Source organism: Macaca mulatta, chromosome 16 (assembly GCF_049350105.2).
Source record: "Macaca mulatta isolate MMU2019108-1 chromosome 16, T2T-MMU8v2.0, whole genome shotgun sequence".
Taxonomy (NCBI): domain Eukaryota; kingdom Metazoa; phylum Chordata; class Mammalia; order Primates; family Cercopithecidae; genus Macaca; species Macaca mulatta.
In genome coordinates this window covers 72803188-72828648 of record NC_133421.1, presented here as the reverse complement: position 1 = coordinate 72828648, position 25461 = coordinate 72803188, and the positions used below count along the sequence as shown (strand labels likewise).

At 36.4% G+C, this 25461-nt stretch overlaps 1 protein-coding gene across 4 annotated transcripts in view; it reads right to left on the bottom strand.

Moving 5' to 3' along the window:
* TANC2 (tetratricopeptide repeat, ankyrin repeat and coiled-coil containing 2) overlaps positions 1–25461 on the bottom strand; it is a 475420-nt gene that overhangs the window by 403744 nt on the left and 46215 nt on the right. For all 4 annotated transcript variants that reach the window (XM_015120072.3, XM_077972346.1, XM_077972347.1 and 1 more), the window contains exon 2: positions 19379–19468. In XM_015120072.3, coding sequence (XP_014975558.1) covers positions 19379–19445 — 67 coding nt within the window. In that variant the 5' untranslated portion in view covers positions 19446–19468. The remainder of the gene's footprint in view (positions 1–19378; positions 19469–25461) is intronic.

Sequence of the window (25461 nt, the reverse complement as noted above, 5' to 3'; positions counted from 1 at the left end):
CTGTCCTTCCTGTACCTGGAGAAAAGAAATATTCTTATCACCCGAGATGGGGACCCGAGGCAAATCTGAACCAACCAACCTTGTAAAACAAGCCCTTATCTTCCTAGACATTTCTCCATGGTTAACTGCCCTAGCCCAAGCCCCTGTGTCTTTTTAAGTTTTTACAATTTACTACTCTTTGTCCAATTTAGTACATATATGTCTGGGTCATCATTTCCCTATGGAGGCATACATGTAAAAATCTGTATGCTTTCCCCCATTAATCTGTCTTATGTCAATTTAATTCTCGGGTCCAGCTGGAGACCCTGAAAGTAGAAGTCAAGTTTTACCTCCCCTATACAGGCAAAACATTCTCTCATTCTAATAATAAAGATGACATTTTCAATGTTACTTGTTCCTTCAATATAACAGAGGTGAAATATTTAAAAATTAATATTAAAGGAAAAAACAAACCCTACCTTGTTCCTTCGTGGTTTACGGAAATGACCAGCTTATTTTCTATCTCTGTAAGGTATTAAAGATCCATTTGGGGCTCCTCTAAAGAACCGGTACTTCTGATGGCAAGATTCTTAGTGACAAATGAAAGAATCATGACTCTAGGTCAGAGCACTCTAAATCTGGAAAAAAGTAAGTTAACCTATTTTCTCCGGGGAGTCAAATAAAACCAGAATAGAATAGAAAAAAAAAAAATTCTCTGAAAACGGAATGAGGTGGGGGAGTGTGGAACTTGTTTTTAAGGTCAAATATTTGATTATTGAGTTTCTTTAACGTAAGGAATAAAATATGTAAGAAAGATGCTTCCCACTTACAGAAAGGTATTCTAGAGACCCCTGAGGACAAAGAGGCTATGACTGCTGTACCAACCAATTTCAAAACTACCACTTGCTCTCCCTTTAATATCGGACTCATTTCTTGGTTCTCTCACTAACTTTTCACTATTATGAGTACATGTATGGGTTTTTATCAAAATTCCCATATATCTCAAAAAAACAGGAGCATAATTATATTATGCATAAGGAGACCATGGGATGGTCTAGACCAGAATACCATAAATTTGCAAAAGCACAAATCTGTTATCAAGAGGTTTTTTCTTTGAAATATTTAAAGTTCTCGAAGAAAACAAAAATGTAAATATATTCAGATGAAAATTTTGACAGTATTAATTTATCATTTTAATTTGGCACAAACATTGTTCTATATCAAAATATACCTATGAAAAATAGCGTATTAAGGACAAAATCACATATTTAACTCATTATTTAAATCCCTTTTTTAAAGAATCAAAAATCAGTCTTACTCAGTATTTCTTTTTCTTCTTTGCACTGTCTCAAATTTATGAATGTAGAATTATAAGTGGCATACTGATATACACTTGGATTTTCACAGTAACTGATCTTCAGCAATAGCATCCAAACTAAACCAGTTTAAGTTGTTTAACTTAATCCTTTTAAAAAATTGTTAAAATGTGAATTGATCATTTATGAAAGTAGTTTTACCAGGGAAACTTCAATTGGTACTAAGAAACCACTACTTTAAATTTCAAGTGCCTTGTACAAGTTAAGGATAGGAAGAAACTAAATAGAAGAATGAAAATTTACTTCCTTTAAACGGGAAAGAATGAGTCACAAAATGACTTGTGCTGACTGCATAAGGCTTACATAGCTTTCTGTCTTCCTTCTTCACCAACATGGAGGGATGCAGCATGGAGGTTGAAAGTACCAACCTATGCAAGTAGATGATCAGGGAATAAATCTTTAGGCTAAAATATTGCAGTACAGTGCTAAAAGGGCTTGTAACATTTAAAATTGTCCTGAAGTCCTAGGGAAGCATAATCCTAAAGTTGGAATAAGGGTAATTTACAAAGAAATTCAGAGAATGGAAATAAACCACAGAGCCAAATAAATTACATTTGAAAGCAAAATTTAGTGCAAAAGGTGCCAGTTTATCTCTGAATAGTTATTCATTCAATATATGATCACTGAATATCCAATATGGGTCTGGAACAATGCAGTGTACCAGTGTGCCAGTCTCTCTAACCAGAAATTTCAGAACAAATTATTTCCTCCCATTCTTTTCACTTCCCAGCCACTCTAGTAAACAATTCTTATACATTCTACCTTAAAAAAATGTCTTCCTTGTGTATCCTCTGTCTCTTCATTCCTACTATCACTTCTTTAGCCTTTTCATTGTCTCTTAATTAGTACTTCCTCACTGCAGTCTATTCTATACACTGATACCAGAGTTATCATCCCTAAAATATCATAAAAATGTTTTCATTCATAAAACAAATATTACTAAGTACTTGCTATGTGCCAGGCAGGTACTGAGGATACAGCAGCGTAAAAGAGAATGGACTTACATGAAACTTGCACTCTAGTAGGAAAGACAGATAATAAGGCAGAAAAGCAAGACATATAAGATGAATAATGATAATTGCTACAGAGACAAAATTTTAAAGGGAGGACAAAATAAAAAGGTGACATAAAGAAGTGGTTAGAGTCTTAATCTGGTGGCCATGAAAGACTTCACTGAGAAGGTGATTTCTGATTAAAGATCTCAACGAAGTAAGGGAGCTAAGTAACATTCCAGGCATAGGGAGCAGCATGCATAGGAGTCCTCAAGTAGGAAGAGGTTAATGTGGCTTAAAGGAATGAACAAAAATAAAAGGGGGATTTACAGGATACGAAGTCAAAGGTCACCAGGAACAGACGTTATAGAATCATGGAAGGACACAGGTACCTAACCAACTCGTGCTCATTTTTATTTTTATTTTTATTTATTTTATTTTATTTTTATTTTATTGACAGGGTCTCACTCTGTCAACCAGGCCAGGCTGGAGTGCAGTGGTGCGATCACAGCTCACTGCAGCCTCAACCTCCCAGGTTCAAGCGATTCTTTTGCCTCAGCCTCCCAAGTAGCTGGGATTACAGATGTGTGCCACCACGCTCAGCTAATTTTTTTAGTTTCAGTAGAGACAAAGTTTTGCCATGTTGCCTGGGCTTGTCTTAAACTTCTGGCCTCATGTGATCTGCCCACCTCAGCCTCCCAAAGTGCTGGGATTACAGGCATGAGCTACCATGCCTGCCTCATGATCTCTTATTTAAAGACTGTATTTGGCATCTCATTGCTGAAATTCTTTAACAGCCTTCACTATTTGTCACTCCATTCTACCTTCCAACCCTCTCTCCCTACTTACCCATCCCCAAAGATTCTACCTGAAGACAGTAAAAATGAAGAAGGCATCCACAATTGGAAGACATTATGAAACTTCATTCACCGACTTCTAATCATCACATGTGCCACTCTAGTAGAGAATCCCTAACATTTTCAGTAAATACTGTACGAATGTAGAAGCAGGATAAAATGATTGAGACCAATATTCTACAGCATACTTTAAAAAAAAATTACCATCAACTGTATTAACATACATTTAATCAGGAGGAAAGCCATGAAGAAATACTAATGGTAATTAGTTTACATTTAATGTCTTATAGGGTGATTTTTCAAATAATAAAACATAAAAGAAACTGACAAATCAACCCATAACACATAACTGAAACCTATATTTAATATGTTTCCACGAAAAACAAGAAAAAAATTGAAGAGCAAAAACTTAGACAAATTTCTCAAAATATTTCTCAACTCTAGCACAAGAAGCCACCAAATTTTTGGCTACTTGTTCCTCCAGTATAATCCTTAGCAACTTAAAATCTCTAACATCTGAGCTGCTACTTCAAAGAAAAGACAGTTTTCAGATCTCAGTTTAGACTTAATTCCACTCAACTGTCTCATTTATTCAGGGACAGCAATATACATACAGTCAGAATTCAATGGCTTCTATTCCTACTAGCTGTGTAATCTTGGGCAATACATTTAATATCTCACCTATAAAGTCTCTCATATATGTGCTATACAGATTAAATTAGGTAATGCATGTAAAAGTCCTTTTCCTCTGTGAAATACAGAACAAATGCAAATGTGTGTATACTCCATCTTGAATAGGGCTGGGTAAAATAAGGCTGAGACCTACTGCGCTACATTCCCAGTAAGTTAAGGCATTCTTAATCACAGAATGAGATAGGAGATCAGCACAAGATACAGGTCACAAAGACCCTGCTGACAAAACAGGGTGCAGTAAAGACGCGGGCCCAAACCCTGTAAAACAAAGATGGCGACGAGCGTGACCTCTGGGCATCCTCACTGCTACATGCCCACCAGTGCCAGTACAGTTTATGAATGCCATGGCAATGACAGGATGTTACCCTATATGGTCTAAAAAGGAGAGGCATAAATAATCCACCCTTTGTCTAGCATATAATCAAGAAATAACCATAAAAATGAGCAACCAGCAGCCCTCAGGGCTGCTCTGTCTAAGGAGTAGCCATTCTTTATTCCTTTACTTTCTTAATAAACTTGCTTTCACTCTACTGTACGGACTAGCCCTGAATTATTTCTTGCATGGGATCCAAAAACCCCCTCTTGGGGTCTGGATTGGGACCCCTTTCCGGTAACAGTTCTATTAAACTTCCAAGGAATAAATAATTTATATGATAAATAAGCACCACAAAATACAGAAATTATCACAATTCATCTTGTATAATTAGTAAAACCATAATATTAAAACAACAATTAAAGGATGAAAATAAAACAATGGAAATAGATGTGAACGCATGAGTGTGAATACATGTGTCTATCTGATGAGAAGCACTATTACAGAACTGCTACAAATCCGTGGAATATAAACAAAACCAGTCAGTTCAGATTTGTTCCAAAAGCAATTTCAAGGTTCTTAGCACTTAGTTCACTCTCCAGCCATATTTTATTTTATAGCACAGTATCCTCTGCCACCAAATCGGAATCCTTATTTTCTGTTTTAAAGTCACATTTTGATACTTCCTTGAAAGACGTTTCATTTCAGCACAAACTCAAAACTCTAACATCCTCCTGTAAGCCTGTGAAATCAAAACAGGTTATCTATTTCAAAGATACAATGATAGGACAGACAGCAGGTAAATATTCCCATGACAAAAAGGAGAGAAGCAAAAATTAAGGAGTAATCAGCCCCAAGCAAGTCGCAAACTGAACAAAGCAGACATTGAATCTTACAACTCCAGAATAATCTTTCAGCCAGGGCCAGGCACAATGGCATATTCCTGCAGTCCCAGCTACGTGGGAGGCTGAAGTGGAAGAATTGTTTGAGCCCAGGAGTTCGAGTCCAGCCTGGGCAACATAGCTAGACCTCATCTCTTAAAAAAATACACACATACATAAAATAATCTTTTGCTGTATGTGCCATCACCTGGACACGCTAGGACAGGGCAGGGGTGAGCTCCCAAGGCCTCAGGCAACCCAGCTCCCACGACTTTGCTTGGCTCAGCCCACATAACTGTTCTCACAGGATAGAGTTGCACACTGGTGCTTACAGCTTTCCCAGGCCAGGATTGCATGCTGCCAGTGGCTGCAGCAGCAGCCCCACTTCCAAGTCCCTCACAGGCATTGCCCTTGTAAGGGAACCTCTGTGGTAGCTCCACCCCATGGCAAGTTTTTGCTCGGGCCTGTGGGCTTTCTATGACATTCTTTGAAATCTTGGTGAAGAAAAGCACTCTTCCACACCTCTTGCACTCTGCACACCTGCAGAATTAGCACCACATAGACACTGCCAGGCTTACTGCATGCGTCCTCTGGAGCTGTGGCACAAGCCACATCTAGGCTCACTTGAACCACAGCATGTTGCTGCCACAGTCTGTGGAATGTACCTTTTGGAGATGTGAGTCAAGCTGCACCTGAGGCCACTTGAGCCACACAGGTGGAGCAGCCAAGCAGCACCACACTGGCATGCAAGGAATAGACACCTGAAGTCCTGGGTAGTGGCCCATCTCCTAAAGCCATTCTGCCTCCTCAGCCTCTGGGCCTATGATGGGTGGTACAGCCTCCAAGATCTCTGAAATGCCTTGGGGACCGTTGTCCTGATGACTAGCACCTGGCTCCCTATTCATGTTACTCTCTTTAGTAACTGGTCATCAGGTCACACTCTTGTTTTGTCTTTCCAAACATTCTTTTTCATTCTTTACATGGCCAGGCTGGGAATTTTTGAAATTTTTACGCTCTGCTTCTCTTTTAACTATAAATTATATCTTTAAATCATCCCTTTGCCCCCATAGATCACTGTAAGTGGCCAAAAGTAGCTACACAGCATCTTGAGCACTTTGCTACTTAGATTTCTTTCACCAGAAATCCTGGTTTGTCATTTTTTTTTGAGACAGTTTTGCTCTATCACCAGGCTGGAGTGCAGTGGCACGATCTCGGTTGAATGCATCCTCTGCCTCAGGTTTTAAGCAATTCTCTGCCTCAGCCTCCCGAGTAGCTGGGATTACAGGCGCCCACCACCAAGCCCAACTAACTTTTTTGTATTTTTAGTAGAGACGGGGTTTTACCATCTTGCCCAGGCTGATCCTGAACTCCTGACCTCATGATCCGCCTGCCTCAGCCTCCCAAAGTGCTGGGATTACACAGGCATGAGCCACCGTGCCCGGCCTAGTTTGTCATTCTTAAATTCCACCTTCCACAAAGACCTAGGGCATGGACACACTGCAGCCAAGCTCTTTGCTGCTAACAAGAATAGTCATTATTCCAGTACCCAACAAGATATTCCTCATTCACCTCTGAAATCTCATCAGAATGGTCTTTACTGTCCACATTTCTATCAATATTCTGCTGATGACCACTTAAGTAATCTCAAAGAAGTTCCAGATTCCCCTAGTTCTGGAGATTTCTTGGTGTCTTCACCAGAATTACCCTTAATGCTCTGTTCATGGCAATACAGGCTTTTTCTAGCCTGCTCCTCCAAATTTTTCCCTCTACAATCTATTATTCACTTTCAAGCTGCTTCTACATTTTCAAGTATTGTTATAGCAACAACTCCACTCTCTCAGTACCAATTTTGTCTTAGTCCATTTTCTGTCGCTGTAAAAGAATACTTGAGACTGGATAATTTATAAAGAAGAAAGGTTTATTTTGGCTCATAGCTGTGAAGGCTGGGAAGTCCAAGATCAGGTGGCCCATCTGTTGAGGGCCTCGTGATGCTTCAACTCGCGGCAGAGACCAGAAGGTCGAGGGGGCACATTTGAAAGAGACAGAAGAATAAGGAGGCTGACCTGCTTTATAACAACCAGCTCTCACAAAAGTTAATGCAGTCTCATGAGAAAGACATTAATCCACCTTAAGGACCTACTCATCTCTTAAAGGTACTACCTCCCAACACTGCCACATCAGGGACCATGCCTCAACATGACTTCTGGTGGGAACACATCATATTCAAACCACAGCACCCTGGAAGAAAAAATATATTTTTATGGTATAAAAATACTTGCATTACATACTATTACACATATATAGTTTATTATGAGCATTCATTATTCAGAGCACAATAAAAATTTTAACTAAGTTCAATATGCCATGTACAAAAAAATTCCAGTGATATGGTTTGGATATTCATCCCCTCCAAAACTCATGTTGAAATGTGACCTGCAATGTTGGAGATGCGGCCTCGAGAGGTATCTGGGTCATGAAGGGTAGATGCCTCATGAAGGGTTGGTGCCCTCCCCATGGTCATGAGGGAGTTCTTACTTAATCAGTTCATGTAAAAGCTGGTTGTTTAAAGGAGCTCCTACTCCCCTCTCTCATTTCCACTCATGCCATGTGACACACCTGATCCTGCTTCACCTTCCCCCAAGAGTAAAAGCTTCCTGAGGCCTCATCAGAAGCCAAGCAGATGCCAGTGCCACACTTCTTGCATAGCCTGCAGAACTGCGAGCCAAATAAACAAACATCTTTTTTTTGTATCACTCAGTCTAAAGTATTCCTTTATAGCAATACAAAATGGACTAATACAAACAGTCACACATGATTCTAACAACACCTTGTATTTACAGATGAACTGACGTTTGTGTACATGGGGTACCCAGAATTTAACCCAAACTCAAATATTAAGCAACCAGCATACTAAGTACTTAATGATTAATGAATAAATATTCGTTGACAGAAACTAAATACATGATCAATAAAAGTAAAACTTCTGCCTGGGCAACACCATGAGACCTTGTCTCTATAAAAAATTTTTAAATTAGCCAGACTTGGTGGCATGTGCCTGCAGTCCCAGCTATTCAGGAGGCTGAGGCAGGAGGATTTCTTGAGCCCAGGAGTTTAAGGCTGTAGTTAGCTATGATCACACCACTGAACTCCAGCCTGGGCAATGGAGCAAGACTCTGTCTTGAAAAAGAGGAAAAAGAATAAAACAATAAATTGGACTTCATCAATATTAAAAACTTTTGCTTTATAAAAAGCCCTGTTAAGAGGATTAAAAATACAAACTATACAGTGGCTTACACCTGTAATCCCAGCACTGTGGGAGGCCAAGGCAGGCGGATCACCTGAGGTCAGGAGTTCAAGACCAGCCTGGTCAAAATGGTGAAACCCCGTCTCTACTAAAAATACAAAAAATTAGCCAGGCATGGTGGCACATGCCTGTAATCCCAGCTACTCGGGAGGCTGGGGTAGGAGAATCGTTTGAACCCAGGATGGGGAGGTTGCAGTGAGCTGAGATCAGGCCACTGCACTCCAGCCTGGCAACAACAGCGAAACTCCATCTCAGACAAACAAACAAAACTACAGACTGGGAGAATATATTTTCAAACCATGTATCTGACAAAGGCTACAATATATAGCGAACTCTCAAAACCCAACACACACACACATCCAATTAGAAGATAGCCAAGAGACATGAAAAGATATTTCACCAAAGACATACAAATAGCAAATAAGTACATGAAAAGATGATTAACATGATGAGCCATTACAGAAATGAAAATTATTCAGTGAGTACAATGTATGTTATTCAGGTGATAGATATTCAAAAAGCCCTGACTTCACCACTAAGCAATCTAGGTATGTAACAAAACTGCAACTATACTTGATACATTTATACAAATAAATAAAAAACTTTTAAAAAAACTACAATGAGATACCTCTATATACTTATCAAAACAGCTAACATAAAGCCAGGCACAGTGTCTCACACCTGTAATCCCAGCACTTTGGGAGGCCAAAGAGGGCCGATCACTTGAGGCCAGGAGTTTGAGATCAGCCTGGGCAACATGGTGAAACCCCGTCTTTACAAAAAATACTAAAATTAGCCTGGGGTCATGGTATGCACCTGTAATTCCAGGTACTCATGCGGCTGAGGCATAAGAATTGCTTGAACCCAGGAGGCAGAGGTTGCAGTGAGTCATGATCACGCCACTGCATACCAGCCTGGGTGACAGAGCAAGACTCTGTCCCAAAACAAACAAAAAAAAAGCTAACATTAAAAATAGTGAAAATAGTGACAAGACCAAATGCTGGTAAGGATGAGGAGAAACTGAATCACTGATACATTGTCGGTAGGAATGTAAAATGGTATAGTCACTCTGGAAAAGAGCTGGCACTTCCTTTATAAATTAACATGCAACTAAAACATGAGCTGGCAATTGCACTCCTGGACATTTGCCCTAGAGAAATGAAAAATCATACAAAACCCTGTACACTAATATTTATCACAACTTTATTTAAAATAGCACAAACTTGAAACAATTCAGCTGTCCTTCAAACAGTAAATGGTTAAACAAATAGTGGTATAACCATACCATGGAATACACGCAATAACAAGCAACAAATATGGATATACGACAACCTGGATGAGTCCTCTGAGAATTATGCAAAATTGAAAAAGCCAATCCCAAAAGGTTACAAACTGTACAACTCATTTATACAACATTCTTGAAGTGATAAAAATTTTTCAAATGGATTAGCAGTTATTATCAGGGGTTAACAAGGGAGTAGGGGTGAGAGGGAAGGAGGTACTGCTACAAAAAGGCAACCCAAGGAATCCTTGTGGTGATGGAAATGTCCAGTATCTCAACTGTTATCCATGTCAATATCCTGGTTGTGATATTATACTATATAGTTTTGTAAGAGATTACCACTGGGGGAATCCAAATATACACAGGAACTCTCTATATTATTCCTTTTTTTGTTTTATTTTTTGTTTTTTGAGACAGAGTAGCACTCTGTCGCCCAGACTGAAGTGCAGTGGAATGATCTCAGCTCAATGCAACCTCTGCCTCCTAGGTTCAAGCAATTCTCTTCTCTCCGCCTCCTGAGAAGCTGGGATTACAGGCGTGCACCACCAAGCCCAGCTAATTTATGTATTTTTAGTAGAGATTGGTTTCTCTATGTTGGCCGGGTTGGTCTTGAACTCGCAACTTTCAGTGACCCGCCGGCATCGGCCTCCCAAAGTGCTGGGATTACAGGCATGAGCCACCACTCCTGGCTATTCCTTACAACTGCATGTAAATCTACAATTACTTTAAAGTAAAAGGTTTAATTCAGAAAATGACTGCTCTTTTTTTTTCTTTTTTTCATAGACAGGGTCTTGCTGTGTCACCCAGGATGGAGTGCAGTGGTGCATTTGTAGTTCACTGTAACCTCAAACTCCCGGGGTCAAGTGATTCTCCTGCCTCACTAGGACTACGTGCCACCATGCCTGGCTATTCTTTAATTCTTTTTTTTTAGAGACAGCGTCTCACTATGTTGCCAGGATGGTCTCAAATCTCTGGCCACAAGAGATCCTCTTGCCCTGGCCTCCCAAAGTGCTAGGATTACAGGAGTGAGTCACCATGTTGTGCTGCTGCTGTCATATTGTTCATGAGTTCTAGTAATTACTAGCTCTATAAATTACAAGAAGAAACATTTTTCACTAAAAAATAATCTCTAACCAATTTGAGGTTTAGTACCCATTGCTGTTTCTTACATTAGAAATAAATATTTTGTTAACAAAAAAATTGTATTACACTCATTCTATGCCTAGTCTGAACAGAAAACCCTGAACCCACTGAGGAGTGACTGGGGAGTATAGAAGTAACATGATCTCCTTGGAAACCTGGAGTTAAAGAAATGTTTCAGAACTCGTTTGGGCTTAAGGGGAACCATTCTGAATAGAAGACACTCAGGACACGACCCTGTATTCCATGTGCATCAATTTAAAGCTGATTAATAAAACACTGTATAAAAACTAAAATCCTGTACCATAGAACAGTGAACAAAAACTTAAAAAATGAAACTAAATAGTTTTTTAAAAAATCACATTGTTAACTGTAAATTTACAGCAGCCCACACAATTGTATCATTTTAGTAAAAAATAAAAAATTTAATTTAGAAAATATCTGCTACCTTTATCATTTATCTTTATCGTTTACTGATAAGGGATTAGTCATCCTTTCTGTTATGAACCAGGAACATGAATGAAATCTAAAAATCTATAAGTAAAGCAAGGGTGCCAACTCCATTCAGTAGAGGAAGAATAGTCTCTTCAAAAAACGGTGCTAGGGAAATTAGATTTCCACATGCAAAAGAACAAATTTGGACCCTTCCTTCATACCACATACAAATACTAACTCCAAATGGATCCACAACCTAAATGTAAGAGTTAAAAACATAATAACTCTTAGAAGAAAACACAGGAGTAAATCCTTATGACCTTGGAATGAAAAGACAACCCCTATAATGGAAGAAAACATTTGCAAATCACATATTTGATAAGAGCTCCTCCAAGCTCTTATCAAACATATAAAGAACTCCGCCAAGTGAATGACAAAAACACAAGCAATCCAATTCAAAAACAGGTAAGGGACTAGAATAGGCATTTCTCCAAAGGTATAAAATGACCATTAATGAAAAGATCCTCAATATCACTAACCATTAGGGAAAAGTAAATCAAAACCACAATGAGATACTACTTCACACCTACTATAATTTTAAAAAAAGAAAGAAAATCACAAGTGTTGGCAGGGATGTGGAGAAACTGGAACCCTCATGCCATGACAGAAAGAATATTAAGTGTGCAGCCACTGTGGAAAACAGTTTGTTAATTCATCAAAAAGTTAAACATAGAATTGCCATATGACCCAGAAATCCCACCCCTATATATCCAAAAGAACTGAAAAAACTCAAACAGATACTCATATCCCAATGTTCACTGCAGCATTATTCACAGATTAAAAAATGAAAACAACTCAAATGCCCATCAAAGGAAGAAAAGATCAACAAAATGTGGCACAACGGAATATTATTCAGCCATAAAAAATTTATTTTGTAGAGACGGGGTTTCACTATATTGGCCAGGCTGGTCTTGAACTCCTGACCTTGTGATCTGCCCACCTCAGCCTCCCAAAGTGCTGGGATTACAGGCATGAGCCACCACGCCCGGCCTTAATGATATTTTTAATTGCTGTACCACCTTATAAAACACTTTTTCAATACATAATCATGTGGTTTAAAATTTTTTTTCTAATTGGAAAAGTTCTGTTAATTTTCTGATGTACAAACATCTTTGTATTCTTGAAATAAATTCTACTTCTTGTAGTACATTACCAGCAATTATCTGTGTTTAAGTTTTACGTACTTTGCTCACTTTTGTTTCTCTATCTCCTGCCTTCCACACATTCTCCAAAGGCTATGTTATGCTTATGATACTAATCTTTCTGAATTCTTGAATATCTGAAATTGCCAGTATCTCCCCACTCCCACCAGCATACCTGAATAATGATTTACCAAAACAATCACACAATGATACCAAACAATAGCATTACTTGATTCAAAGAAGCATATTTGAAGGTTTTTAATGAAATAATTTAAGGTGATAAAGTTAGGAAAAATAAGAAAATATATATAAACATTTAATATATATATGAACTTTTAGAAAACACAAACACATATTTTCTTTATAGCTCATTTAATTTAAAAGACACTTTTTTTTTTTTAGAAAACTTCAGAGTACTTGCTACAAGCATCAGAAAAAAATAATTTTCACATCATAAATCTTAATTATTGAATTTATAAAATTCAAAGCTAATATTCTCATGTCATTAGAGGGAAAACTCTGACAGATAAAATTTATCTTATTTTAATAAACTTGATATAAAAACTATTTCTGTGAAATATTTATCTAGTGGCCCACACAAAAATTCAGATCAGCTATTTAAAAGACAAATTAAGACAGATAATTCCCTTCATTACAAATGCTTTTTAAACTAAATACTAAGTTGATTTAAAAAAAAAAAAAACCTTAAAATTACATACCTATGAGAAAACTTCCCTTATTAACCCTAAAAATAAGCCATGAGCCAAAATTAATATAAAGAATAAAGTATCTACTCAATTATTCATTAAGGGTTAAGGAAAAAACTGTAATAATAAAAACACTAATGTTATCTTTCCATAAATACATTTTCTCTTAATATAACATTTATTGTTGTCTTAGAATAATCTCTTAGTATGCAAAAAGACTGATTCTCTACAAATAGCATTCTCTGCATACACAATACAAAGCAGTTTTTATAACAATTCTAAATTGTAAACAATTTATGTGAAAAAACAGGGAATAAATATTAGAATCAGACTCCTAAAAATCATTACTGATATAATTAAATACCCAGAAAATCAAAGAAATAAGCTATAATACTACAGTAGAACCTTAACATGTATTGATTTAATAATATAATTTCTACTAACACAGTAGTTATTCAAAAGTCTAGTAAGTAATAATTTGTGCTTTTGCTAAAGCACAGATTTGATGTCTTCCTCTACAGTAAGAGTCACTTGTCTGGTCTAAGGTCAGGTACTCTTGTGAAGTCACAGAAAATGCTAGTGCTGCTGTCAAAAGTAAACAACTGAAGGCATCTATGAAAATGATTCTATGACAGAAAAGAAATTTGGGATAAACTTTTTTTTAAATGTCAAATTTGAAAGCAGCTTGAATCTATAACATGATTAGTCCCAACATAAATTTAGAAGAAAACATGAAAAAGTGAACAGTGAGGTGATGTCAACGAAAACAGAGAAGTAAGGACATCCAGAAATTCTCTCCTCCAAAAATGCAATAAGAAAATTGGCAAAATTGTCAGAATAAACTTGGTCAAAGGCTTGCAGCAATCCAGGCAATATATATTCAAGAATAATGGCTGAATGTTAGTTTAAAAAACAGCAAGTTTTGTGGCATTTTGACTTGCTCTATTCCCATCCCCTTCTCTCCAGCTATGCAGTAGCCTCAACAGTCAACAATCTACAGTCATGAAAATCAGCAGCCTGGCAGCCACTGGAAGGGGCAAAAGAGAGCTGTAGTTCCTTCAAAGTTTTATTTCCAAAAAATTGTCATTATTTCACCTGTCTAGTAGTTCCTGGGAATATTCCACCCACAAAGTTGTCTATTTGATCCTACTCAGAGCTTGCTCAGTATAAAAAGTCCCTTGACAAAGCCTGGAAGGCACTTTAGAAAATTTTTGTCTAGTATGAACTGACCACTAAACAAACCAACCTGAGACTTTAGTGGCCATGCACAGTAACACAGACTTTGGAGAATTAGTTCCAAGAAGTCACTAAACAAATAATCAAAACAACATAAATAAATCCCTGGGGAGGAGGAAAATCTGATTTCCAGAGATAACACATTATATAATCTAAAATGTCCAGGATTCAACAAAAAATTACGAGACATACAAAGATACCAGAAAGTATGGCCTATACACAAGGGGCAAAATGCAAACAATGGACATTGTCTCTGAGGGAAGCCCTGATGTTGGAGATACTCAGCAACTTCAAATTGCCTATTTTAAATATGTTCAAAAGACTACAGGATACTATGTCAGTAGAACTTAATGTAAATATGAGAACAATGTCTCACCAAATAAAGAATACCAACAGAGATTTAAAATTTTTAATGAATCAAATAGAAATTCTGGAGTTGAAAAATTCAATAATTGAAAAAAATGTCAGTAGACATGATAGCAGACTTGAGCAGACAAAAGAAAAAAATCAGTGAATTTAGAGATAGATCAATTGAGATTACACAATCTGAGGAACAGAAAGAAAAGTATGAAAAGCATATAAGTCAAAAGAAAATATCCAGCATAAAGCATATAAAGACGAAAGGATTAAGAGAAAATGTAGGAGTCAGAGATGATATGTGTATGGTCTATCAAATGTATAACTGGAGTTTCAGAAAAAAAAAAAGATAAAGAAAAAAATGAGAGAAAAACTAAAATCTGAAGATATAATGGGTAATAGTTTTCCAAAACTGACAAAAGACATGCCACAGAGTCAAGAAATCCTACAAACATGAATAAAAACATGAATAGACAATAAAGATTTCTTTTTTTTTGGGACAGGGTCTCTCACTCTGTCACCCAGGCTGGAATGCAGTGGTATAATCTTGGCTCACTGCAACCTCCGCCTCCCAGGCTCAAGAGATTCTCCTGCCTCAGCTTCTCAAGTAGCTGAGATTACAGGCATGTGCCAACACATCTGGCTAATTTATGCATTTTTAATAGAGACTGGATTTCGCCATGTTGGCCAGGATGGTCTTGAACTTCTGGCCTCAAGTGACCCGCCTGCCTCAGCCTCCCAAAGTGCTGGGATTATCAGGCATGTGCTACCACACTTGGCCAGAATATAAAGATTTTTTTCAATGATAAAGATAAAAAAGAAAATACTCTTAGGCATACCAATATAAATCTAGAAAACGTCAGAGAGAAAAATGGCAGGTTGCCTTTAAAGGAGTAGCAATTAGACTGACAGCTGATCACCAGAAAAAAATGGAAGAAGCCAGAAGACAATAAATAACATTGTAAAATACTGAAAGAAAATAACTGCACCCTAGAATTATAGTCACATAAAAGTATCCTAGAAGTAACCAGGCAGAGTGGTATCCACTTGTAGGTCCAGCTCCTCGGGTGGCTAAGGCAGGAGGATCACCTGAGGCCGGGAGTCTAAAGGCTGCAGTGCACTAGGACTGCACCTATAAATAGCTACTGCACTTCAACCTGGGAAACACAGAGAGACCCCATCTCTTAAAAAAGAAAAAAAATCTTACAAAAATGAAGGCAAAATGAAGACATTTTCAGACAAACAAAAGTAAAGTTTGTCATAGACGACTCCTCATTAAAGGAAATTCTAAAAGAGTCTTCTTGGCCAGGTATGGGGGCTCACGTCTGAAATCCCAAAGCTTTGGGAGGCCAAGGCAGGAAGATCACTTGAGGCTAGGAGTTCAAGACCAACCTTGGGAAACGTAACAAGATCTCATCTCTACAAAAAAAAATTTTTTTTTAATTAGCCAGGTGTAGTGGTATGCACCTGTAGTCCTAGCTACTCCAGAATCTGAGGTGGAAGGAATGTTTGAGCCTGGAGGTTTGAGGTTACAGTGAGCTATCACAGTGCTATTGCATTCCAGCCTTGGTGACAGCAAGACCCTGTCTCTAAAAATAAAATAAAATAAAACAAAACAAAGGGTGTTATTCAGATAAAGTTACTTCTATCTAGAAAGTTTGGGGTGCAGGAAGGAATGAAAATCAAAGAAAGGGTCAAATATATGGGCATATCTAAGTAATAGTGATTACATAGAACAGTAATGTCTTGTGGAGGTTAAAGATAGGTGAAGAGAATCTAAAGCTCTTGCACTGTCCAAGAAGAGGGTAAACATATAAATATCAAACTTCGATAAACTTAGGATTGTTTTAATCTTTAGGTAACCACTGAAAAAATTTCAAAAGGGTATATAATTTCAAAGTTAATAGAGGAAAACATGGAATCATAAAAAATGTTTTGAGTCCAGGCATGGTGGCTCACACCTGTAATCCCAACACTTTGGAAGGCCAAGGCATGAGGATCACTTGACCCCAGGAGTTCAAGAACAGCCTGGACAAAGTACTAAGATCTCATCCCTACAAAATATTTTTTTAAAAAATTAGCTGGGTGTGGTGGTATACACCTGTAGTCCCAGCTACTCAGGAGGCTGATGTGGGAGTATTGCTTGAGCAAAGGAGGTTGAGGCTGCAGTGAGTTGTGTTTGTGTCCCTAGACTCCAGACTGGGCAACAGAGTGAGACACTGTCTCAAAAAAAAAAAAAAAAAAAAAAAGTTTTGATCGATGCAAAAGGAGAGAGGAAAGAGAAAGAAAGATAGGAGAGAAAGAAGCATAGAATGGATACGCCAAGTAGAAAGCACACAGATACCTAAATATATGACTGACCAAATTAATGTAGACCAGACTTTCTTAAGAGAAAAAAAAATGTCTGAATAAAAGAAAAGAAAACCCAACTATATGCTATTAACAGCATAAGCACACAGAAATGTTGAGTAAAACTCTGAAAGAAGTCATATTTTGCAAATACTAATTTAAAAAACCCTGCAGTCCTTATACTAATATGAGAGAAAAAATGAACTTTTAAACAAAAGTCACTATTAGAAATAAACAGAAACATTTCATAATGGTAAAAAGGTCAATTCACCAGGAAGATATAACAATCCTAAACTTGAATGTTCCTAATAAGACAGTTTCCAAACATATAAAGCAAAAATTCTCAGGCACCAGCAGGAGAAATAAGCAAATTCACAATCATAATGTGGTATTTTGTCACACCTTTCTCAGTAAATAATTTTTTAAGTAAGGAAGGATATGAAATGTTTGAGTGCCATCATTAACAAAACTGATCCACACTGAATCCAATAACTACAACATTCACATTACTTTCAGGTACATTCAGAACATTTACCAAAACTGACCATATAATGAACTGTAAAGCAAATCTCAATAAATATCAAAAGAATAAAATAATACAGAATAGATTCTCTAATAGTACAATTAAGCTAGAATTCAATAAGAAGAAGCATGACGTAGTAAAAAAAACACACATACAAAAAAAAAAACAAAAAAAAAACATATTTGTCTTTGCTCATTTCCTGGCACACGGGTCTAAAACTTTGAGTCTTCGGAGTGATAAGTGGTTTTCTATATGCTAACGGGATGAATGGTGGGTACCTGGGGGCTCCTGAACAGCCTCAGGACACGTGCTGGCTGCCAGGGGGGCCAACCATGAGAGTCAGCCTTACCCTCTAACTTCTGGAGAGGAGAGATGGGCTAGAGGTTGAGTTCATCACCAATGGCCAATTAATTAACCATATCTGCATAATGGAGCCTCCATAAAAACCCAAAAGGATGGGGTTCGACGGGATTCTGGGTTGATGAACACATGGAAGATGCTGAGAAGGTGGCATACCCAAAAAGGGCACGGAAGCCCATGGCCCTTTCCCCCATACCTTGCCCTACCCACATCTTCCATCTGACTCTTTCTGAACTGTATTCTTTAATAGCCCAATAATCTTGTAAAGAAACTGTTTTCTCGAGTTGTGTGCACCATTCTAGCAAATGATAGAACCTGAGAAACGGGTCATGGGAACCTCTGATTTGTAGCCAAGTCGGACAGAGGTTGTGGGTAACCTGGGGATCCACCACACGCAATTGGTATCTAAAGTGGAAAGCAGTCTTGTAGGACTGAGACCATAACCCATGGGGTCTGTGCTAACTCAGGGTAGACAGTGTCAGAATTGAATTTAATTGTAGGACATTCAGTTGGTGTCTATCAGAGAACTGAACTGAATCACTGTAGGAAAAAAAAACCCCACATATTTGGTGGCCAGAAACGTTGGTGTGAGCAGTGGAGGAAAAAACAGTTTTCCTTTTGTTGATGTAGGGGAGTTTGTTCTTGCAATACGATAAACAAAAACTCATCAACAGTTTGGAAATCAGTAAATACACTTCTAAATACTCATGGGTCAAGAAGAAATCACAATCAGAATTACAGAAACATTCTGAAATGAATGACAATAAATACAGTACCAATATAAATTTACAAGAAAAATAAGTTGAAAAGATTATGAAGAATACAATAAAAGTCTACCACTCATTAATAAAAAACAAACATTCTAATACATTCCTTTTCAATATTTTTTACCAAGAAAGTATATACAGTTTTACCTCAAAAGCCTAAGACTTAACCCCTTGTTCTAAAAAAAAAAAAAAAAAACCCATAAACTTTATTTTAATGGCTATAAAAATGTTCAACTGATATTTCACTTTCTGTATAAATCTTTGAGGACAGTTATTTTTATAATTTCCTTCCCCAGTGAGTGCCTAGGATTGCAATAATTTCACGTGTTAATTCAAAAAAATAAACTTAGGTCTAGAAGGTTTTTAATAAGCAAATGCACAGAAACATTACTCTCTCATATATTAGAAATAAATATTTTTCCTTCACAAGGTTTTCTTTTCTCTCGACTGTTCCTGATAAGCATTCAAGTGTTCCTACCTCTTGTATGAAAGCCCAAAGAAATGTAAACTTTCTTTTAGGTTCTAAGTTAAGCATTTAACAAATTGTTACAGCATTAATTCAGGACCCTAAAAGAATTTGCATTTGTAAAATATCATACATAATAAATGTAGCATAGTCACTTACCACTTGACCTGTTTTTACGACTTGATTTCCCACCAGTAAGCAGCATCTTGAGACTATTCCGAAACATGGTTATACTATTCTACTGCAAAACTGTAAAAGAAAATATAGGAAAATGTGTTTAAGAAAACTTGATTTTCATAGCATAAGAGGGTGGCTATAGTCAATAACTGTACATTTTTTAATAACTTAAAGAGTGCAACTGGACTGTTTGCAACTCAATAAGTGATTGAGAGGACAGGTACCCCATTCTTCATAATGTGCTTATTTAACATTGCATGCCTGTATCAAAACATTTCATGTACCCCATAAATATATATACCTACTATGATAAAAATTTTAAAAGAAAAAAGAAAACTTGATTGTCTATCCAAAATACTAAGAATTAATTTAAAATTCATTATAAAGAATTAACTAAATTTACCCCATAAATATATACAACTATTATTTACCCATAACAGAAAATTTAAAAAATAATAAAAGTGGTAAACCAGAAAAAGATAATTAACTATGTTTAAATATATAGTACACAACTGTAACTATATGACAAAAAAGACTATTAAACATTTAAATAGTTCCTTAAAAAAATACAATACTTTTGACTACCCTAAGAAATAAAAGCAGCTATCACTGAGGATGCACAGAAATAGAAAACACAATTAGGGAGCTATAAATACTGTCTACCTTTTACTTGACTCTCCATTCTTGGACAATTTTCCCACATGATGCACAAACACACATCCCCACACACACACATTCTAGAAACCGACCGTACCTGCAGAATTTCTACTGGTCAAGCCAGAATTCTATCTCCCAAGACTACAGCTATGCATGAATCCGTGCCTACTCCATGTCCCACTCCTACCAAAGGAAAACTCTCTGACTGCTTTGCATTACATTCACTCTCACCTTCCCAATAATTTTATTTTAAAAAATCATCTTCCTTTTCTCTGAAACAGCTTTAATGTTTTTTCTCTCTCCTGAATCATTCCAATCATAACATAAACATATTTTAGTCTATCTTGTTCAAAAAGAAAGCCCCACTCTTTACTCCACCACAATTCAATGACGGCTCTTATATCCTCACTCTTCTTCACAGCAAAATTTTCCAAAAGTGTTGTAAGTACTTGGTGTGTCCGGCAGATTAAATAGAGCAAACATGAAGTGGGACACAGGTCAACAGAAAATATCCAAACCAAAGCATAGAGAGATGAAGACAAAAAATTATAGAAAAGAGTACCAGACGCATATGGAACCACTGAAAAGTTCTATCATAACTGAAATTTCATAGCAGTGTGAAAACTGGGAAGAAGCAATATATGAAGTGCTAGCAACCAAGAATTGTCTAACATTAATTAAAGACATGAAGCCACATCTGAAGAAGCTTGTCAAACTCAAGCAGAATAATTACAAAGAAAAACACTAAGTAAATCATAGCCAAACTGCTAAAAACTAAAGACAATCTTTAAAACAGCCAGACCCCCAAAAAAACACATTTAAAGTAGCAAGAATCAACAGACTGAAAGATACTTTCAACAGAAATGATGAATAGCAGAAAATGATTTTAAAATTCTGAAAAAAAAAAAACTGGTGCCAATCAAGCAATTTACTCTCAGTTTAAAATATCTTTGCAAATGAAAATCAAAAGAAAAAACAAAGAATTTATTACTAAAAGGGAGTTCTTCCACCAGAAGGAAAATGATACTAGACAAAAGCATATACATGCAAAAAACAAGAGCCACAGAAAGGGTAAACATGTTCTTAAGTATTAATAAATAATGACTATAAAAATAACATTGATAGGCTGTTCTTTAAAATATATAGATTTAAAATGCATGACAACAATAAAAAAGGAAGGAGTAGGGTAATGGAATTGAAGTTTCTAAGATACCTGTATTACCCGAGAAGAGAAGTAATAATTCATGTTAGACTTCAATAACTCAAAAAGTCATGTAGTAATCTCTAAGATATTCACTAAAAGCAAACTGAGGAGATAAAAAGAATAAGTAAAAACATTTTACTAAACCAAAGAAAGTAAGACGTAAGAGAAAAAGTAGCATAGATCTGTGGATAAATGTAAGACAAATAGTAAGGTTTATAACTTAAACTCAAATTATATCCATTATTATGTTCAACACTCTAGTAGAAGACTATAAATATAGAAGAACCGAATGCAAAATGATACGAAAAGATATACCATTCAAACTCCAACAAAAAGAAAGGTGGCATCACTATGCCAATATCAGGCAAAGTACACTTAAGGCAATACGTATTACTAAAGATAAAAGCATTTCTTAATAATTAAAAAGTCATATCAACAAGAAGATAGCATAATTCTTTCGTCTGTATTGAGACAGGGTCTCATGCTGTCACCCAGGCTGGAGAACAGTGGTGTGATTATAGCTCACTGCAACCTCAAATTCCTGGGCTCAAGTGATCCTCCCACCCCAGCCACCGAAGTAGCTAGAACTACAGGTGTGAGCTCCCACACACCACTAATTTTTCTCATTTTTTCTAAAGATGCGGTCTTACTATGTTTCCCAGGCCAGTCTCTAACTACTGGGCTCAAGCAATCCTCCCACCTCGGCCTCCCAAAGTGCTGAGAATACAGGCGTGAGCCATCACATCTAGCCAAGATAGCACAATTCTAAATCAATGGACCCCATAAGAAAGCCTAAACACATTTAAAACAAAAAGTATACAAAACTAAAAGGTGACAGACAAATCCACAGTTACATGGGAGACCAACACACCTTTGTCAATAGCTACAAGACCAAGTAGACAAAAAAAAAAAACTATGATATATTTGAACTACATGATTAAATAACTAGACTTGAATATATATAAGCAAATTTCTCTTCCAAATAAAAACAAACTATAACACAAAACACATACCAAAATGGACCATATGTTAGGTCATAAAAGTATCAGCAAATTTTGAAATCTTTCAGAGTATATTCCCCAACCACAAAGCAATTAAGCTAGATGTAAGTATTTTTTAATCTAGAAAATCTCCTACTGCTTAAAAATTAAGTGATATACTTCTAAATACCCATTAAGTTGAACAAAGTAAATAAATCACAACAGGTATTTTTAAATATTTGTAATGAGTGATAATAAAAATGACTTATGGGAACTCACAAGATAAAACTAAAGCAATGATTTTAAAGGAATTTATACCTTAAATGTATGTATTAGAAGATGAAAATCAGTATCTAAGCTTCTATTTCAAAAAGTTCAAAAGCAAGCAGCAAATAGAACTCAAAGAAAGTAGAAGGAAGGAAAAGAGTAAAAAGGAAAAAAATGAAATAGAAAACAAATGCAAAACATAAAATCAACAAAGCCACACATCAGATTTCTGAAAAGTATTAAATCTGCTAAACCAAGGCTGATTAAGGAAAGAAAAAAAGAAATCACCAATATCAGAAATGAAACAGACGACATCATTTCAGAGCCTTAATTTAAAAAATAAGATATTATGAACAACTTTATACCAAATTTAACATTTAACATAAAATGTATAAATTCTTTGAAAAATACAACTTGTCAAAATTAACAAAATGTTAATTTAACCAAAATGTTAAGAAAATATAAAATAGCCCGAAAAAAAAAAAAAAGAAAGAAAGAAAGAAAAAGAAAAACGAAAAGGAAACCTGGTTTTATTAATCTTTTTAGCCACAATGCCTAGTTCACGGTAGGCTCTCAATATTTCTTGAATGAGTAAATAAACTGAGCAAAGACATGATTCATCAGATTACTGACTTAGTAAAGAAGGGGCATAATAAAAGTAAGTTTCATTTGGCGAGAAATGACCTTAAATCAACCAGAACCATGAGGACTACCTAGACTGAATGTGTACCAGGGAATCAAGAAAAGGCATGAAAATTCTAGGAATAGTTCAAAATTTTATCTGAGAGAAAACCAAGAAAATTCTAGGCTTACTTAGAACTTCTAACTCAAACTCTGATTATTTTCACTCAGTTGTCCAAAGTTTCGAAAGGAAAAAAATGTATAAGCACAGATTATCATTATCATAAAAACAGCAATTTATTACTTAAAATTTACTAAGAGTCAAAAAAGACCAGGAGAACATACTTAAGTTGATTTAGGTAAAATATTTTGATGGGTGGCATAAATTACAGTGATGGCTACTTTTTGAAGATGTAGAGGGTTTTTTTTTTTTTGCTAGTTCTAAAACTTTTTAAAATTACTTCAATATATAGAAAAGTAAAACATAAAGCTACTCATCTCATAGTTACATTTTGATTAAATGATTTTCCTCAAGTTAACATACCAATAGAAAACTGATCATAATAAAATATTAATATAGGAACTCCACAAATTGAAGCTAAGTGGGAGAAGGCAGTTTGGTCGAATTGCCACTAATATATATCTAAATTTTACCCCACTTTTCCAAATTTTATATACAAATTTTTATTAAAATGTTCACTCAGGAGGAATCATGAGATAAATTCCTGACAAGTGAAATATCTGGACAGGAAAATAACAAGCCATTCACAGGCCCCCCATCATTTCTTACTTTCTTATACTTAGCTGATTTGAACATTATGTTATCTACATGGTCCCTAAGTTTTTAGGTTTGTGACACCCGTTCTAAACCATTCAGGAGGAGTACTGACTTCTTAATGGTCCACCAAGGCAGGAGACTCAATAACCTATTTCAATGTCTTCTTCCACTATATTATCAACAGGCAATCAATTTTCATTTTCAATGTTCATCCCTCTTGTATATTTAAAGCCCTTTTCTTACCCTGTTGTTTAAAAAAAAGTAAAACATTCCATGCATACAAATGTTTATGTAATTAATAATGTAATCAAATTAACTATTAAGTACTTCTGTACTATTCTGATAATCATGACATCATGTTAATATTTCCATTCTAATGCCAGCTTTTTATTTTATTATTGTAGATTCAAGGGGATATGTGCAGATTTGTTTTCTTGGCAAAATGCATGTGACAGGGTTTGGCGTACAGATTTTGTCACTCAGGTAATAAGCATAGTATCCAATAGGTAATTTTTTGATTCTCACCTTCCACACCCCTCCATCCTCAAGTAGGCCCTGGTGTGTGTTCTTCCTTTCTTGTGTCCACATGTGCTCAGTGTTTATCTCCCACTTGTGAGAACATAAAGTAATTATTTTCTGTTCCTGCATTAGTGTGCTTAGGATAATGGCTTCCAGCTCCTCTGCCCATGTTGCTGCAAAGGACATGATCTCATTCTTTTATGCCTGCATAGTATTACATGGTGCATATATACATTTTCTTTATCCAGTCTACCGCTGATGAGCATTTAGGTTGATTTCATGATGTTGCTATTGTGAACAGAGCTATGATGAACATCCAAGCACATGACTTTTTGGTAGAACAATTTACATTGCTTTGGGCATATACCAGGGATGGCCAATCTTTTGACTTTCCTGGGCCACAGTGGAAAAAGAATTATCTTAGGCCACACATAAAACACACTCACGCTAGTAACAGTTGATTAGCTTTAAAAAAAAAAAAGTTGCAAAAAAATCTCATAATGTTTTAAGAAAGTTTACAAATTTGTGTTGGTTATCTAAGTCTCTAACAATTTGTTTTATGAATTTGGGTGCCCCTGTGTTGGGTGCACATATGTTTACAACAGTTAGGTCTTCCTGTTGAACTGAATCCTTTGCCATTATGTAATGCCTTTTTGTCTCTTTTGACCATTATTGGTTTAAAGTCTGTGTATTAGGCTGTTCTTGCACTACTATAAATACCTGAGACTAGGTGATTTATAAGAAAAGAGGTTTAATTGGCTTGCAGTTCTGCAGGCTGCACAGGAAGCATAGCTCCACCATCTGCTTCAGGGGAGGCCTCAGGAAGCTTTTACTCATGGCAGGTGAAGCAGCAGCAGCCACAGGAAATGGCCAGAGCAGGAGTGAGAGAAAGAGCGCGTGTGTTGGGGGGAGGTTTCACACACTTTCAAAATGACCAGATCTCATAAGAGCTCACTCCCTACTGTAAAGGTAGCATCAAGCCATGAGGGATCTGTTCCCATGACCCAAATACCTCCCTCAAGGCCCTGTCCCATCTCCA